At 32.4% G+C, this 17766-nt stretch overlaps 1 protein-coding gene across 3 annotated transcripts in view; it reads left to right on the top strand.

The window, feature by feature from the left end:
• The window catches only part of SCN7A (sodium voltage-gated channel alpha subunit 7), an 84848-nt gene that overhangs the window by 52614 nt on the left and 14468 nt on the right, over positions 1–17766 (top strand). For all 3 annotated transcript variants that reach the window (XM_025994110.2, XM_072751841.1, XM_072751842.1), the window contains exons 12-18: positions 626–864; positions 2028–2201; positions 3661–4017; positions 8205–8642; positions 11701–11806; positions 13398–13552; positions 16087–16260. In XM_025994110.2, coding sequence (XP_025849895.2) covers positions 626–864; positions 2028–2201; positions 3661–4017; positions 8205–8642; positions 11701–11806; positions 13398–13552; positions 16087–16260 — 1643 coding nt within the window. The remainder of the gene's footprint in view (positions 1–625; positions 865–2027; positions 2202–3660; positions 4018–8204; positions 8643–11700; positions 11807–13397; positions 13553–16086; positions 16261–17766) is intronic.

The raw sequence follows: 17766 nt of genomic DNA, 5'->3' as shown, positions 1-17766 counted from the left end.
TACCATTCATAAGATTCACTTTTAAAGAAATCATGCAATTTCTTCAGAATTTTAAATGATAACAAAAGTTTAAGGATTGATATAAGAATATTAAGGAATTCCATAAACATGGTATTTTAGACATTGGAAAGAGTCACCAAAGAGTGCTAAGAAATTTTCTTTAACATTGTAAACAAAAAAGTATTAACTTATAACAACTAAAAATAGAAGTTGTAATAATAAAACAATATTTTGAGATCCTTTCTGTACTGTCTGCTTTTTTATATTTATAACCAGTAACTCATTATCATGGACAATATTAAAAGCCATTATTTTGTAAAGCATTAAAATCTAGAAATTATAAATCGTAATACTCTCAACTTTATTACATACTTGTTTTCTTGAGAGAAACTAATATTTTGCTTCTAATAGACAGTTTGTCTCATTTTGATTGGTCTAACTCAGCAAGAATGAACAAAATAGAGGAAATTTACTTTCCTCTGCTTTTATTAGTACAAATTATTTCTATTTGCTAATTCCAAATCAAAAGTTTTAAACTTATCTCTTTGCATGCAAAAATAAAATATTTTATTAGTTAGATCTTAAAGAATTTGCTAATGTTTAACTTTTTATTCTTTCATTTCAGAGCTTAAAAAATCCAGGAAGAGATGCCCATCGTGTTGGTATAGATGTACTAAAACTTTCTTGATTTGGAATTGTTCTCCCTGTTGGTTAAAATTGAAAGAATTTATCCATATGATTATAATGGACCCATTTACTGATCTTGTCCTTGCCATATGCATAATTCTAAACATATGTTTTTTGGCCTTGGATTGTTATCCAATGAGTGAAGAAACCAAAAATGTTCTCAGCATTGGAAACCTGGTAAGGCTCTTGTACATCATTTTCCTTTGTGATTTCAGCTTTCTTTAGTCATCATTATTCCCATTATTTTATTTTATAACTCCAATTTGTTACAAATGCATTATATGCAGATTAGCTTCTGAAGTATTATGTTCATACTTCCACAACCCACCCCAGCTCTGCTTTGTAAGTGTTCTTATCATTGAATAAGTTTATAGCAAAAGTTTATAGCTAAAGTTTAAAATTCTGCTATTTAAGTTTGAGATTCTAGTCAGCTGCTTGGCAGTTAGGTTAAATGGAAATATTACTTATTTTCTCTCCCTTCCCAAGTATTTCCCCTCTTGGTACCATAGCTCCATAGATCAGAGCAGGGCACAGGTGAAATAACAAATACAAGTTCCTCAATGACACCTGAATTCTGAATCCTGACTACAACCATACCTGCTTTGTCTGTTCCAGATGGGAACTTTGCCTGTCTTTGCCTTAGATGGTAACTTATCCTTTTGGCAAGGCATTGTTGAGATACACTCATCCTTTTTCTTACCTACAGTGCAAAAAGCAAAACAGATTTCTCAGAGTTTAAAAACAAGTCACATTCAAGGAAAGAAACAGTGTTTAATTTTCTTTGCTTTCATGGTAGTTGTTGTTTGTTGCTTGGTATTAGTACAGATTGCCAAACTACTACCCATTTTGAATTATGCGTTTATTCGGTACCAATATAACAATTTAGTTATTTCTGCCAGTATAGTTTACAAAAAATAGTGTTCATAGATTTACTCTGTTTTTTTTCTAGTTCATATATGTACTTTTAAAATTCTTTAACGAAAAAAAAGTAAAAAAATAAAATTCTTTAACGGTTTAAAAAATTAAATATCTTATCATCTACTCTATATCCCAAAAGGAACCATTCAAAATGAAAAGATTTTCATCCTTAAATATTCTTTTGTTGTCTTCCAGAATAGTTTTTTGTTAAATAACTGAAAACTTTGTATGCAATGCTTGATGTTAGGCTGTTAAATAAAAATGTTTGAGCCTAGCCTTATAATACAGGCTCCAAAACTAATCAGATCTTGACAGAGAAACTGTGAAGACTGTGGCAGTGAAAAGTTATAGTTTCTGTGTATGAGGGTTTTGATAGTGTATTTGAAAGCATATTCTCATCCATGTGTTTTGTTTTTGTTTAGATTTGTGTCGGAATTTTCACAGCAGAAATGATTTTGAAAATAATTGCAATGCATCCATATGGGTATTTTCAAGTAGGTTGGAACATTTTTGATAGCCTGATTGTGTTCCATGGTTTAGCAGAATTTTATCTAGCAAATATTCATGGAATGGCTCCTTTTCGAACATTCAGGGTGGTAAGTAGGATTCAATATCTAAATTTTATTTTATGAAAATTTATCTCAGCTTCCTCAGACACAACGTAGGAAGGATAGTAATACCTATCCCATTGGGACATTTGGAGTAATAAATGAATTAATTTTCATGGAAAGAGCTTAGAAAGTGCCCCAGGAAGAGTAAGCAGTTTCCAATGCTGTCATTTGACCAAAACCTCAAAGAAAATGAGCCACATCTGTAGCAAATTTGAGGTGTAGTTTTAGGAAGTAGGACCAGGGTTACTGGTCAGTTGTGAGGAGCAGGATAATCTAGAGTCCCAGAAGCTGAATGCCAGTGTATAACTAAAGAACAGTATTTCTGAATGTAGAGTTAGAAAACATTATAAGAGATCAGGCTAGCAGAATGTTATTATGAAAAATATTAAGTCAGAATCAGTATATGCCTGCAATGTAGGGTGGTAGTAAGAGTCAGAAAACTAGCCAAGGAAATAATGTTATTAGAAGAGTATGTATAGAAATGTTAAGTACTTAATAAGTAATATATTCTGGTAAGAAGTTGAAGGAATGTAGCAGGAATCAAGAACAATTAAGTAGCTTTGACCTTTTCCAAGTAATTCTTCAGAGCCTTGTCTTAAGTCTTTATCTGTAGACTTTTCTAATCAGTAAGATATGCATATGTGAGAGGTACCTATCAAATTTATGGATGAAACAAAACTGGGAAATATAAAAATACGATAAAAGTATCAAAGTATCTGAAAAGCTGGTATGGACTGAATATAAATGATTGAGTTTTACATGAATAAATGTGAAGCCCTACTCTTGAGTTCAGAAAGCCAACTGTATACTAGACAAAGTTGTAGAAGGTATAACATCTATAAAAATGATGTTTCAGTTTTAGATAACTGTTCACTGTAATATGGTGGCTAAAGTTTTAAGGTAACCCTATCAATAGAAACAAAAAATCTAGTGGAAAGAAGAGAAATATTCAGACTAAACCTAGAATGCTGTGTTTGGTCTTTGATAAGTTACTTTAAAGGAAAATACATAATAAACTTTAACTGGAATTTAATGGGACCTAACATGTTTTTTCGATATCATCTATTTGTCAGAATGTAGGAGAATTTCCTGTGTGTTGTGAAAAGCAAAACAAAGAATGGCTAGTTGCCCTGCCAGATATTAAAACAAAACTAGAGTAATTATAATAGTATAATGTTGAATGAAAATTGACAAATAAATAGAAGAAGATGTGTATGGATTAGTGTAAAAAATACAGAATATGTATGTTATATTAAGAATTGTATAAAAATGAATTTTCAGTGGTTATTATTAATAAAACTTAAAGCTGAGTATTGCATTAAAGACTATATATGTATATGTGTATAATGCTGATAAAAATTTTAAATATGTGTCACAATACAAAGTGACCAGGTTTTTTGTTGTTTGTTTCTTATTTTTGTTGTTTCTGGGATTTCTGTATTAGTTGAGAATTTTCAAGTTGGTAAAATACTGGCCGACATTTAAGATTCTGATGCAGATTCTTAATGACTCATTGGTGGCCCTGAAAGACTTGGTTCTGCTGTTGCTCACATTCACATTTTTTTCCGCTGTGGTTGGCCTGAAACTCTTTGGTATGAGTTACAAAGAAGGTGTCTGCAACATAGACAAAGACTGTCGACTCCCACGCTGGCACATGCAGGACTTCTTCCACTCCTACCTGAATGTGTTCCGGATTCTCTGTGGAGAGTGGATAGAGACCTTATGGGACTGCTTTAAGGTAGCAGGCCAATTCAGTTGTATTCCTTTTTACATGATGGTCATTTTAATTGGAAACTTACTGGTAAGTAACCCATGCTTTTACATTTTCCTTGAAAAACTGATGTAATGTAGGCTGGTATTTTCATGATACAGATTTATGGGATCTAGTAGTCTATTAATTGTGTTGTCCAATATGGTGGCCTCTAGCCATATCTGGCTGTTGGTCAGTTGAAATATGAGTGGTCCAATTTGAGATGTGCTACATGTGGAAATACTCACTGGATTTGAAGTCTTACTCCATAAAAAGTGTAAGTGATTTTATTAATAATTTTCATATTGAATAAATTTTAAAATAACATTTTTGATATATTTAGTTAAGTAATATATGTAGTAAAATTAATATCACCTGTTTTTGTTTATGTTTTTAACGTGGCTACTAGAAGTTTGCATATGTGACATGCATCATATTTCTGTTGGATAGCACTGGTTTAAAACCTTGCTACTCAAGTAGCATTGGCATCATGGGAGATAGTTATCACTGCAGATTCTTAGACCCCACCCCAGACCTATGGAAGTAGAATCTACATTTTTAACAATAACCCCAGGTCATTTGTATGCACATTAAATTTTTAAGAAGCACTTAGATGTAACACAGTTTGTCAAACTTGGCTGCACATTGGGATAACCTGGGGAATTAATAAAACTATAGTAATACCCTGGATCCATTCCCAGAGATTCTGATTTTATTGGTATGTGGACATAGCCTGGTCATCAGGATTTTTTTTTTTTTAAGTTTTCATTTGATTGAATTGTGCAGCAGTTTAAAAATCATTGGTTTATAAAACTGTTATGCATTAACTAAAAGGAAAAGCTGTCACTTTTAAATTCCCAGTAATTGAAGTGGTATTACATGAATTGAGTAAGTAGCTTTCACTTCTTCCAAGAAAAGGGAATAGCTTATAAAAGAAAATTGCTCTTACAGAGAAAGGGAAAAAAAAGAAAGGATTCAATATTTGGTGGAGATCAAATACATTTTCCTAAAGACTGAAAAAAAAATCACAGGTTAGACTCCATTGTATCTATTGGTGCTCCTATTCACCTTGCTTCTGTTTCACCTTGGTTATAACCCCTGTCTACTTACCTCTGCTGACATTATGTTTAATTGTTGATGTACATGTCTCAACCTTCCTTATTAAACTAAGCTGCACAAAGAAAGGATCAAGACTTTTCTCCATATCATCAAAGCCTAGAACAGGGCCCAACATGTGAAAAGACTTCACTGACCTCTGCCTTTGTAGCTATTAGTACACTTTCAACTCCCAGTGACAAAACCCTATTCGTACTGGCTGAAACAAAAATCAACACATGTATCGGCATGCATAACTCAAAATATCGGAGGTAGATTTCACTTCAGTTATAGTGTGACACATATGTTCAAACAAGGTCATCTTTGTATATCTCAGATCTGTCTTCTGTATGCCTCTTGCTGGCTAGTGCCCTCTGTTTTATCAAGATGGCTGCTGAAGTCTAAAGCTTCTTGTGTTCATATCATGTCAAGTCTAATAGAAGAGAAATTCCTGTTTCTTTCCTAGAAGTCACAGCAGATCTCTCATATTAGCTCTGAGTCACATGTCTATTTGTAAACCAATCTCTTTTGCACAGGGTGTGGAATACACTTATTATTTATTGTGCAATGTGTAGAATATATTAACTTGTGATATATTAACATGTATTACATTAAACTACTCAGAACCCTGTCCTGGAGCTGGAGTTGGCATCATTTCAACTCATATAACTACTAATGAGATAAGGGTGATTTTGCAAATGAAATATAAGTTTCTATTCCGAAAAGGAGGGATCATGGTTGATGGCTATTGATGGAAATAACACACAACACACACACACACACACACACACACACACACACAGAAAGCAAGGAAGCAAAAATGCTGAGGCAATTATATAATTGTACTTCTGTTTCTTTATTTTGGAACTCTATTCTGTGTCTTATTTTTCTTATTCCTGATTATAAGAAACTTGATGTCAATAGGCAGACAGATTAGAGGGTAAAATGGAGTTACATGAACCTCCATTTCCAATTGATTGACAATTATATTACTCGGCTTGCTGAATCTTTTAAACTTTATTCCCCTCAACAGTCACCCATGTGTGGAACATCATGATAATAACACTAGAGTAAATAAGGGAAAAAATGCAAGGAGAGAATCTGTAAGGCTGTAGATCTTTCCCCCCTGTACTTCCAACTCATTGCATTACAGCATTGCAATTTCACACTCAATCTCAGCATTGATGTAAAAAGAAGATATTTCCCAGTTTTTAGATTTAACTTTATCTTATTCTCCCAACAAGATTCCGACAGTGATTCAGTCTTAAGTGGAAATCTTAAACTATTGTCATATACAAAAGCAAGTATTTAATTGACTTTTAAATACTTATATGTAGCATTGAGCTGTAGATAAAAACAGAGTTCAGATCCAAGAAAAAACAGAGTTCAGATCCAAGAAGAACAGTTCAGATCCATGGGTTCAAATTTCAGTTCTATCATTTAGAATTTCATTTCAGCTTTTTAACATTTTTATTGTATATGTAAATCTGCAGGTATTGTGTGTAGGATATGTGTATCTAAGATATAAGAAATCTTAGATTGTAAGCTCTTAAAAACACAACTGTTATAGCAGAATATTTCCTTGTCCAAATCCTGGCACAATATCTATTCTTTTTTTTAAGATTTTATTTATTTATTCATGAGAGACACACAGAGAAGCAGAGACAGAGGCAGAGGGAAGAAAAGCAGGCTCCATGCAGGGAACCTGATGTGGGACTCGATCCCAGGACTCCAGGATCATGCCCTGAGGAGAAGGCAGATGCTCAACCACTGAGCCACTCAGGCGTCCCCACAATATCTATTCTTTCATTCATTATATAATTTTTTCAACAAATATTTATCACTTATTTTGTGCCTAGAACTGTGCTAGTTGTCTTAAGAGATAACTTGGTTCCTGCTCACATGAAGTGTATAGTCATGAAATTCTTACCTAACTTCCCTTCCTTTATTTCTCACCATGCCTAATAACCAAACAAAGGAAGGAAAAGAAACAACCAACTACCTTAAATTATATTTGGTGTTGCGTTCTTAACATCCTGAACTCATTGTCTCTTAAGAAGGATAAAAATCCTAATAATGTAATTTGTACAAGGGCCATAGAGCCCCTGCCCATATTTTCTGTAAGTAAACTTTACATTTATATATATATATATATATTATATATTATATATTATATATTATATATATTCTTAAACACAATTCATGTCATTTGAATTTGGTTCATTAAAAGCAATGTATAAAACATAAAGGAAACTAAATCATTAAAAGCTCAGATATCCAAAGAGAGGCAGAAAAACTTCCATAACAAGCAAGATGCTCAAATTATTATTGTAAGTCTAAAAGAATTACCAATATGAATCTCCAGCTCTAAAGTCCAAAAATATTATTTATATCCTACAACTACAAACAAGATAAAAGTATGATTCTCTGTTACAAACAAGATAATAGTATGATTCTCTGGAAACTAAACATGGTTTGATCATATCTCTTAGTGATAGTAAAGGTCAAAATATACACCCTCCTTGAATTCAAATAACTTACAAGTATTAGGAATGATTCTTCCATCACTCATCTCTTTCTTATTTAACAAATTTATTACCACAGAGAATCAATTAACCTACCCAGTCCTTGTGCTAGCATGTCCCAAGGAAATTTAGATGCATGCTTCAGAACCAGGAATAGCACTCTCCTCATTATATTCCTTGTGGGTTTGCAGAACCCATGAAGATGTCATTGTATGTCTTCCTGGGATAGTGCTGAAGTGAAGTCAGCCACCTGAAGTAACAATCTGTTTCTTCATCTTGGAAGATGTAGCCTTAGCTAGACAAAGGAAAACAAGCTTTGGAATAAGATTTGAGTCTAATCTATATGACCTTTGATATTTGAGACCTGTAAGCCTTGCCTTTTTCATCTATAAAAGAGAAATAAATGATACATCAGAGAATGTTGTGATCCTAAGGGAGTTCTAGCTGTACAAACTCTTAGCATAGCACCTGACCCTTTGTAAGAACTGGCTAGCCTAAATAGCATTGTAGTTTGTATCCTGTTTTCAAATCTCAGGTCAGTTTTTTTCAAAGATGTTTTATTGTTTAGAAGGAAACAAAAAGTAAGATAAAATCAACCTCATTTACTTCCTCATTTAGATAATTTACCTGTTTCTGGCATTGGTGAGCTCATTTAGTTCATACAAGGCTGCAACAACTGAAGAGGACGATGAAGCAAAAAATCTCCAACGTGCAGTGGCAAAGATTCAGAAAGGAATAAACTATGTGCTTTCTAAAATATTATGCAAAAACCAAAATGTTTCAAAGGAGACAATGGACAATGTAAATGATGTATATGTTAAAGAGAATATTTCTGACCATACCCTTTCTGAATTAAGCAACACCCAAGAATTCCTCAAGGATAAGGAAAAAAGCAGTGGCACAGAAAAAAACACACTGACTGAAAATGAGAGTCAATCACTTATCCCCAGTCCTAGTGTCTCAGAAACTGTGCCAATTGCGTCAGGAGAATCTGATATAGAAAATCTGGATAATAAGGAAATTCAAAGCAAGTCAGGTGATGGGAGCAGCAAAGAGGTAAGATGTTTGAATATTCTGATTGCTTATTGTTGATTTATGCATTGTCGGTAAGAAAGTGAATTAGTGGTAAAGTTGCGAGGACCCATTCAATCCTAGCTATAGCACTCCTTGCTCCTGATTTCATGCTCCTAATCAAGTTAATTAACCTTTCTAAGCTTCAGTTTCCTTGTCTATAAATGCAGATAGAATTGAATCTATTTCTTAGGGAAGATGGGACTGCGAAAAGTAGATCAATGGTGCGTAGAACAATACCCAGTCTATAGTAAACACTTTGTAAAATTAGGTTAATATAATTACAAAATTTGGTAAATTAATAAGCAGGTAATATGGGGTGATGAAAAGCAGGTTGGAGAAATCTAAATTTTCAAAGAAATTGACATTTCTTTGTGCATTATCAGAGAAATCATTAAACTCTGGGCATTATCATCTTGGAAATGAGAAACTAGACTATAGGAGGGCTAAAATACTTTCTTACTTTCTAAAATTCCAGGATTCTTGTCACTTTATTTCTGCAACATTTACTATAACATATATAATTGAGTTGGGTTAAAAGAATAAAGAAAACGCTACCATTGTGAACAGTGTGTAGCTTTATCAACTCTTGAACAAACAAAGCAAAATGAAAACAAAACAAAACAAAACAAAAAACCCAGCAACAAAAAACTCAACACATTCAAGGAAGTAGAGATATTGCTGCTAACTTACCTTCTAAAATGTACACCCTACTGGAATCAATCTTATCTTCTTCATTTGCAAGCATTATGTTGTCTTAGTAGGAGGTATAATTTAATATAAAGTTACATTTACAGAGATCACATCTGCTCAGCAAGCTTCTTGCTTTGTACCTCAGTAGGAAACCATCTCAGATTACTCACAGGAACTGGGAAGGAGAAAAGAATGTCTCTTTCCACATCCCTGAAAAAGTCTTTGGTACCATCTTGTCTCTCAGACCTCTTACAGCTTGGCAGCTGCGCTGTAATAACTTCTCAAGTTGGCTTAATAGGAGTTGAATTGCAATTATCCAGAATCCTTCCAGCTCCTAGTGAAAGTATCTATCTTTGTGTTACAGAAACACTTTCACTCCTTAGCATGCCAATATTTTTAGGTCTATTTTCCTTTAATTAATACCATTTCTTTCTTTTTTTTAATTAATACCATTTCTAAAAAAACAGGGAATACTCTTCTCCAGATACACTTCCATATCTTCACTTACAACTTTGACTACCATCTTATTCTGGGTAAAATTGCTATTTATCAAAGCACATCATGTTGAGATGCTCTGGGAAACTTCTTGCCAATCTCATTAGAAAGTCTGGGATTTGAGAATATATAGGAAAGATGACACTTAAGTATAATTGTAAATGGTAAGGTTTCAGAAAGTGTAATTAATGCTTTATAATTATTTGTTCTTGTTGATTGATCAGTCACTTATCTGTATATTTAGTTGCATATTTAATTTAGACACTTAAAGATTATGCAACTCAGGAGTACTTTAGGATGCTAATCTCCCAAAAACCAAAGAATATAAAGGTATATCTTATCTGATAATTCTGAGATATATTCTTCTTTTTTCTTTGTTATTAAAACTTTCAGCCATTTTTTAGTTGCAATGTGACTATAGAAATTTTTTAAAAAATAACATCAAACTTTATAATGAATTTTATGTTTCTCATATGTAGCATGGTCACTTCATCATGCCATTAAATAGTCTTCTAATAAAATTATTTATAATTTTGAATTCCAATTGATTTATATATATATTTAGAATAACATACTAAAGGGGTTTGGAAAAATCGCATCAAATAGTTTATTTAAAAATTCTAAAATAACATAAATATAAGGTGTATAATTTTTAATTATGGAATGCTGAAGCATTATATAACATTCATTTATGTATTGTTTACTCTCAAACCCATACATTGCTATACCTTTATTTCATCGGAAATAAAGGAAATTTGAGGAATTGAAATAATAAAAGCAATTTGTTTAAGAGTAATACCCTAATGGATATATATTTTTTCAGTACCAAATGTCTTACTGACAATTGACCATGTAAGGTCTAAGGCAAACAAAGCCTCCCATTTATATTTCCTTGACACTTTTTGTGGATAAGACCAATAGGTAGGACAAAATATTTATAATTTTCCTTTTGATATACTTTATTTAGATCTTTCCTTAATTTTTTAAAAATAAGACTGTTCTTCCCCAGATGTTTTAATATATTTATCTTATTTTTAATTAGAAAATAATCTCCTATGTTATTAACTTTAGGATCTTGGTCATTTTAAAGGATGACATGCTGTATATTGATTTTAAGATAAAGTAGAATAAAGCATTGTGAGAAAATAATTTCAAGTAAAAGCCATGCATGTCACATGCATTATTACCACATATACAAAGTCATGGCTACCTTATCCTATTCGGTCTTGAACTTCAGTCAAGTACCGAGTGAGAAAGAATGTCAGTCCCTGTAAATAGCCTCTCCATAAGGCTGGTACCATTTTGCCAGGTCTATTCCTGACCTTTATTCCTTGTGCCATTTCTTCATTTCACTTCAGGATAACCTCACATCAGTCCTGTCCTATGATGGTATATACAAGAATGTCTGGACTGGATTTCACAATACAAACTAAGTGCACTCTTGTCTACCCATCTTTAGCATCAAGGGGTAATTTATTCTGATACTACTTATCTAGCTGAAATGGCATATGTGGAAATCTTGTGAATAACTTCAGGAGAGCTTTGAAACTCAAATCCTTTTGGATACTGGAGATATGGTATCCTATACATCTTTCAGGAGAACAGCATTATGAACTAAATGCTAATTTTAATCTAAAAATTATTTTAGTTTAAATTAATCTTTAATTTTTTAAAACTTCAAATCACAGAGATATGTATGCATTTTAATGCCAATCATGAAATTAGCCTAAATAGTCTTTAAACCTGATAAAAGTCTTTCGGTACACAATTTTTCTTATTCCTGAAAATGAAATAAACTTGAACTCCAGTGAGAAGCTTTAATCACAGCTTTTTTTGGTGGGACTTTACTTTTTAGAAGGTGAAGCAATCTAGCTCATCTGAATGCAGTACAGTTGATATTGCTATCTCTGAAGAAGAAGAAATGGTTTATGATCATGAGAAGCCAAAGCATCTTAAAAATGGTAAGAAAAAAATAAGTTCCTTTGATCATTATATTGGAATTCAACTAAATTTCTTAGTTTATCAAATACTATTGTATATATTCTAATTTTAGAGTTTACTAATTTGGCTAAGGAACACACAAACAAATATATGCACACATGCTCATATCAATCCTGATAAAATTTATAGGGAATGTCAATAAAAATGTCAACATGTGGAAAAGAGGGAGAGGGCCTATTTCCTAGGAAGTTTAATACAATAGTTAAGAGCATTGGCTCTGGAGTCAGATAGGCTGAATTCAAATCCCAAGTCACCATTTACTGGCTTTTATTTAGCCTTTCTTAGGCTCATCTCCTAAAATGTAAACTGAGGATAATAATAAAACTTAACTCACAGGATTGGTAAAAAGATTAAATAAGTGTATGTGCATGCATGTGTGCACGTGTGTGTGTATTTTTATGCTTCATGGAATACAGTCAATATTCAAAATACTCAGATGAAAAATCTTCTATCTTTCATAGGAAAACAAAATAAGTAATGGTGATTACATCAATATTAAGAAATGTATGACTTCAGTCAGTTGATTAAGTCACTAGATATATAACATACATCTCTTGATGACTTATAATTCAAATTAGTCCTAGCAAGATGAACAAATAATTATGGGTTCTGGACATTTGAAATCACTGGAAATCAGAATGTTAACTGCTAAAATGCTCAAATTCCTGTATTTAGTATAAGAACCTGCTCTCAAAAAATAAAATAAAATAAAATAAAGTTAAAAAAAAAAAAAGAACCTGGTCTCAGTAGCTCAACTTCTAGGATTTGTATGATTCAAGACAAAGGATAAAACATTTCCTATTTTTTTTTACCAAAGATATATAAATTGACAGTAGGTAAAGTTAAAAAGTAAAATGCATTGACTTTAAACTCCACCCACTTCTGTTTCTTCATTTTCTCACCTGTTACGCACTGTCTTCTCAAGTCTCAGGGTTTTTTAATTTTTATGCTAACTCTCTTAACCAGAAGGTAGAGTTCAATCCATGCACATGAATTCTACCCACAAAGTGCTCTACAATCCAGAGGAGCTCCCCAGAATCACCATTCTCACGCCACCTAAGACCTGACATCAATTTAATTGACTTAATTAATATTATACTTCTCAACATTTCATAAGCATCTATGTGCTTAAATGAGAATGCTTTGTGAATTTTCAGAGAATGAATTTTAAAGCATCATACCAAAATGTGATGTTTAGAAGGTGTTGCATGTGTGTGTGCTTTTTTTTTTTTTTAAGGGTGGGGAATAAATTCTATTCTTCTTAGACTCTGTCCTTCTGTCCCACAAGGCTAGGGGATGTTGTAAGTCATCTTTTCCTTTTACAATTTCTTTCCTCCTACTATTCTCGAACTCACAAGTTTTTCTTGTCTTCCTCAGTGACTGTGTGGTCACAGAAACAGGGGTAAAAAAATCAAATTTTTATAAGTCAGAGAGCACCTGTATTAAATTCTGTAAATAACTAATTGCTAAAGCATATGGTAGAAAGTTTGAGATGTCTACTTTTTCATGACTGTTCAAGATTTTTCTTCTTAGCAGTTTCATTTTTGACAGGTTATAGACAAAGATCTTCACCTGGCCAATTTAGTAGAGTATCCCGGAAAGGAAAAATTTGGCAGAACATAAGGAAAACCTGCTGCAAGATAGTGGAAAACAGTTGTTTTAAGTGTTTCATTGGCGTTGTCACTCTGCTCAGCACAGGTGCTCTGGTAAGTATATGAGACTTTTATGGGAAAAAAATGTGTCTGAAGTCTGTTATTTGAAGTCATCATGCCAAGTTCATATTTTGTGATTTTACTTTTGGAAGACATATATTACAGTCTTAAAATCTGTATTAGCCTCTTTCAATATTAAATAAATAAAATAATTTTGAAATATATGAATAACAGTGGGAAAATTTGGTTAGATACCAAATTCTTATTTTAATAAAGTTTTCTGTATGAGACAAAGTTTAATTACAGTCTTAAAATCTGTATTAGCCTCTTTCAATATTAAATAAATAAAATAATTTTGAAATATATGAATAACAGTGGGAAAATTTGGTTAGATACCAAATTCTTATTTTAATAAAGTTTTCTGTATGAGACAAAGTTTAATTACAGTCTTAAAATCTGTATTAGCCTCTTTCAATATTAAATAAATAAAATAATTTTGAAATATATGAATAACAGTGGGAAAATTTGGTTAGATACCAAATTCTTATTTTAATAAAGTTTTCTGTATGAGACTAAGTTTAATAATATGCACATACATACTGTTATACTGTGCTAGTACTTTGGTACCAATTCAATCAGGAAAGAAAAGTGCTGTATATACTTTTAACGACCTTTGAACAAAAAATGTATTTATCCATTGACCCAATAACCCTAATTCTGGGAAATTATCCTACAGATCTGAGCATGTATTAAATGCATTTAAACGTTATTCACTGAACAGTTCATTGTAATAAAAAAAAGATTGAAGAGCAAAAACAGTTTATAATAGGTGACGGTTTAAATATGCTATGGTACAATCACCCAATGGGATACTGTGCAGTTATTTTAAAAATATGGAAGCTGGAGTGCCTGGGTAACTTAGTTGGCTAAGCCACCACCTCTTGGTTTCTACTCAGGTCATGATCTAAGGGTCCTGGGATCCAGCCCCAGGTTGGGCTCTACCCTCAACAGGGAGCCTGCTTTAGAATTCTCTCTCTCCCTCTGCCCCTACCACTGTTCTCTCCCTTTCTCTCTAAAATAAATAAATGTATCTTTTAAAAGTTATAAAAGCTGTATGTATGCTGATATTGCAAGATATGGTAATAAGTGGAAAAAGAATGATCTGGAATAAAAGTATCTATTAGATATCTATTAACATTCATGTTTCCCACTGTCATTCGTATATTTTGAAATTGTTTTATTTATTTAATATTGAATGACATAGGAAATAAAGAAAAATAGACTATAAATTATTTTCTTGGGTTTCATTGAAGAAGATCAGAGAAGATACACAAAAAATAGTTAATTGTGAGATGCATGGAACAGAGAAAATGGAGTCACAGCTGGGAACCAACTTTATACTGTATACATTTTTTAAAGTAAGCTTTATATTGACATTTAGCATACATAATGAAAACCATTGAAATTCTAAGTATATAGGCTTAAAGAATTTTTACAAAGTGAATGTATCTGTGTAACTGTCACTTACCTTGAGGAATAGAACATTACCAGGACTCCAGAACCACATACTCTGACACCTAACAATTACTTCCCCAGTCCACCTGGGTAGCTGGTATGTGGACTTCGAGTACTATATATTAGTTTTGCCCATTTTTTAAATGTTTTTAAAGACTTTTGTATATCTTTTTATATTATCTTGCATTATATACTATGCAATAAGTAAATACATTGTAATAAAGTTCTTTATAATCATTTTAGGTTATATTTATCATTTGCTTACATAGACACCTTTACTCCATAATTGGTTCAATTGAAAGTCAGTAACTCTGCTGTCATGTTATATTTACTCTTAAACATTAGACTTAGAAGAACCATACCATTATTTGCATACTATTATTTTAATCCTTGTTTGCTTTTTGAACTTGAATATACTTTAATAAAAGTATGCCTGACATTATTGGTATTTTATTGCCTTTTTTCAGTGCTAAAATAAAAACACTATGAAATTGCTTTAAATGACATTGTCAGGCTTTGCATCCTCCTTGGTAAAATTAAAGTTGATCAATTAAATCTGAGGGGCTTTGGAGAAATGATTATAGTTTTATTTCATATTTATGTATTTCCATTGGTTTACCTGATTATTTCTGCAGCAGAGCAAACTTTGTGATTTTTCTTGTAACAGCAGTGTAGATATCTGAAGACACATTTTTTAAAAATCTCTACTTCTCTATTAGCAACTGGCATATATCTGTGAGTTGGCTACATGGAATTAGAGCTAATAACCAGTCAGATGTCAGTAAAAGTTGCACCTCTTATGTTAAGTGTGATTAACTGATTTGAGAGAAGCTTTATGGATCATTGTGGTGCCAAACTAGTCTGTATAAGAAGTTCTAGAACCAGTTGATGTCTGCTACAGGCATGGGATCAGAAACTGATACTTAGGGATTATGTGAATAACCAGCCCTTGAAACAACAGCCTATGACTTTGCTCACCATCTGCTTACTAGGGAGGACATTTCATTCATCTCTATGCCAAAGATTTATTAGAAATAACATGTACACTAATCCTTATTTTTTTTTACCCATAGGCTTTTGAAGATATATATATCGATCAGAGAAAGACTATTAAAATCTTATTAGAATATGCTGACATGATCTTCACTTACATCTTCATTCTGGAAATGCTTCTAAAGTGGATGGCGTATGGTTTTAAAGCCTATTTCACTAATGGCTGGTATAAACTAGACTTCATGGTTGTTATTGTACGTATTTTAAAGAAAAGTTTTAAAGTTCAGTATTTGATTTTCTTCTTTACTGTGATTCTCACTTAACTCTTCCATTTACTTATATCTTCCTTCTTCCTCTGTCTATACATTTTCAGTTACCAAAATCCCCTATATCTTCATTTATAATGCTAACATTTGTCCTTTTCTTTTCATCCTAATATTTTTGAAGTTCAACATTCATACTTGAATTATTCTAACAATCACCTATGAATCTGCTACTAACAGAATAGGCTTATTGCACATCAGTATCCTAAAATATTTAAATTCTGTTGGCTTGATTTTTAAAACATATATTCAAAATTAGACTACTTATCATAGCCTTCACCATCATCACACTGATCCAAGCTACCAAAAACTGTCATTTGGATCACTGCAACAGATTTCAACTGCAATCCCTGCTTCCATCACTGCACGCCTTCATTCTGTTTTCCACATAGCAACCACATGCATTTTAGTGTTGTAAAAAAGAATTCAGCTCAAGTCTCTTTTCTTCTTGACACCCTCCAATAAATACCTCATTTCACTCAGAGTATAAAGCTACATTCTCTGCAATCAAAACCTACAAGTCTCTACATGATCCAGTCTTATCTCCTACTACTCTCCATTTACTCCATCCCAGTCTACAGACTGCTCCACCATCACTGACGTTCCTGAAGTTCCTAGGGTATGCTAAGATGAGTTCCATCTTAGTGACTTTGCACTTATTTTTCCTCTCACCTCGAACTTTGGCTGGCTCACTTCATTCATGTCTGCTCAAAAAAAAAAATGCTGAAGTTAGATGTCTATCTGCATTACTATATTTAAATCTGCAACCATTATAATGCCCCCTTTTCCTTTCTCTGCTTTCTTCATCTCCATAGTACCATTAGTATTATATATTAATTGATATTCATTGTTTATTCATTGTGACTGCTTGTCTTCCCCCACTGAAAGTTTAGCTCCTTTAGGGAAGAATCATTTTCCTAATATGGTTCTTGTCTTATCCCCAATGCCTAGAACAATTCATGTATCATAATTGGTACTCAGCAATTTTTGTTGAATGAACAAATGACTCCTATTTTACAAGCAATGATTGAAGCTTCTCACTGTATAAATAAAATGACTTACAGTTCTGATCTCTGACTTCTAAATAAATTATTGCAAATTAACCTTCTATGCCAACAAAATCACACCATACCATCAACCCGTCTTCCTGTTTGCTAGTCATTATTTTTAGGTGTCCACATACCTCCATGCTTACATAAATCATATGACTATTTTAAAGCTCACTTTAAGACCATCTGTTAGTATAGCATAAAAAAGAACAAATTTTTCATTTATGCTGCCTTGAAAATACAGAAAATATAAAGATGCTATAAAAGTTCATCATAACTCTACCATCTTATTCAATCTCCATTAACAATTATCAATCCTGAATGATATTTTTAAAAGATAGGTTAATTGATTTTAGAGAGAGAAAGAAAGAGAGCAGATGGAAGAGCA

This window comes from Vulpes vulpes, chromosome 3 (genome assembly GCF_048418805.1).
Source record: "Vulpes vulpes isolate BD-2025 chromosome 3, VulVul3, whole genome shotgun sequence".
In the NCBI taxonomy this organism is placed as follows: domain Eukaryota; kingdom Metazoa; phylum Chordata; class Mammalia; order Carnivora; family Canidae; genus Vulpes; species Vulpes vulpes.
The sequence above is the reverse complement of the archived record's forward strand: the minus strand, read 5'-3'. Positions and strand labels throughout refer to the sequence as shown.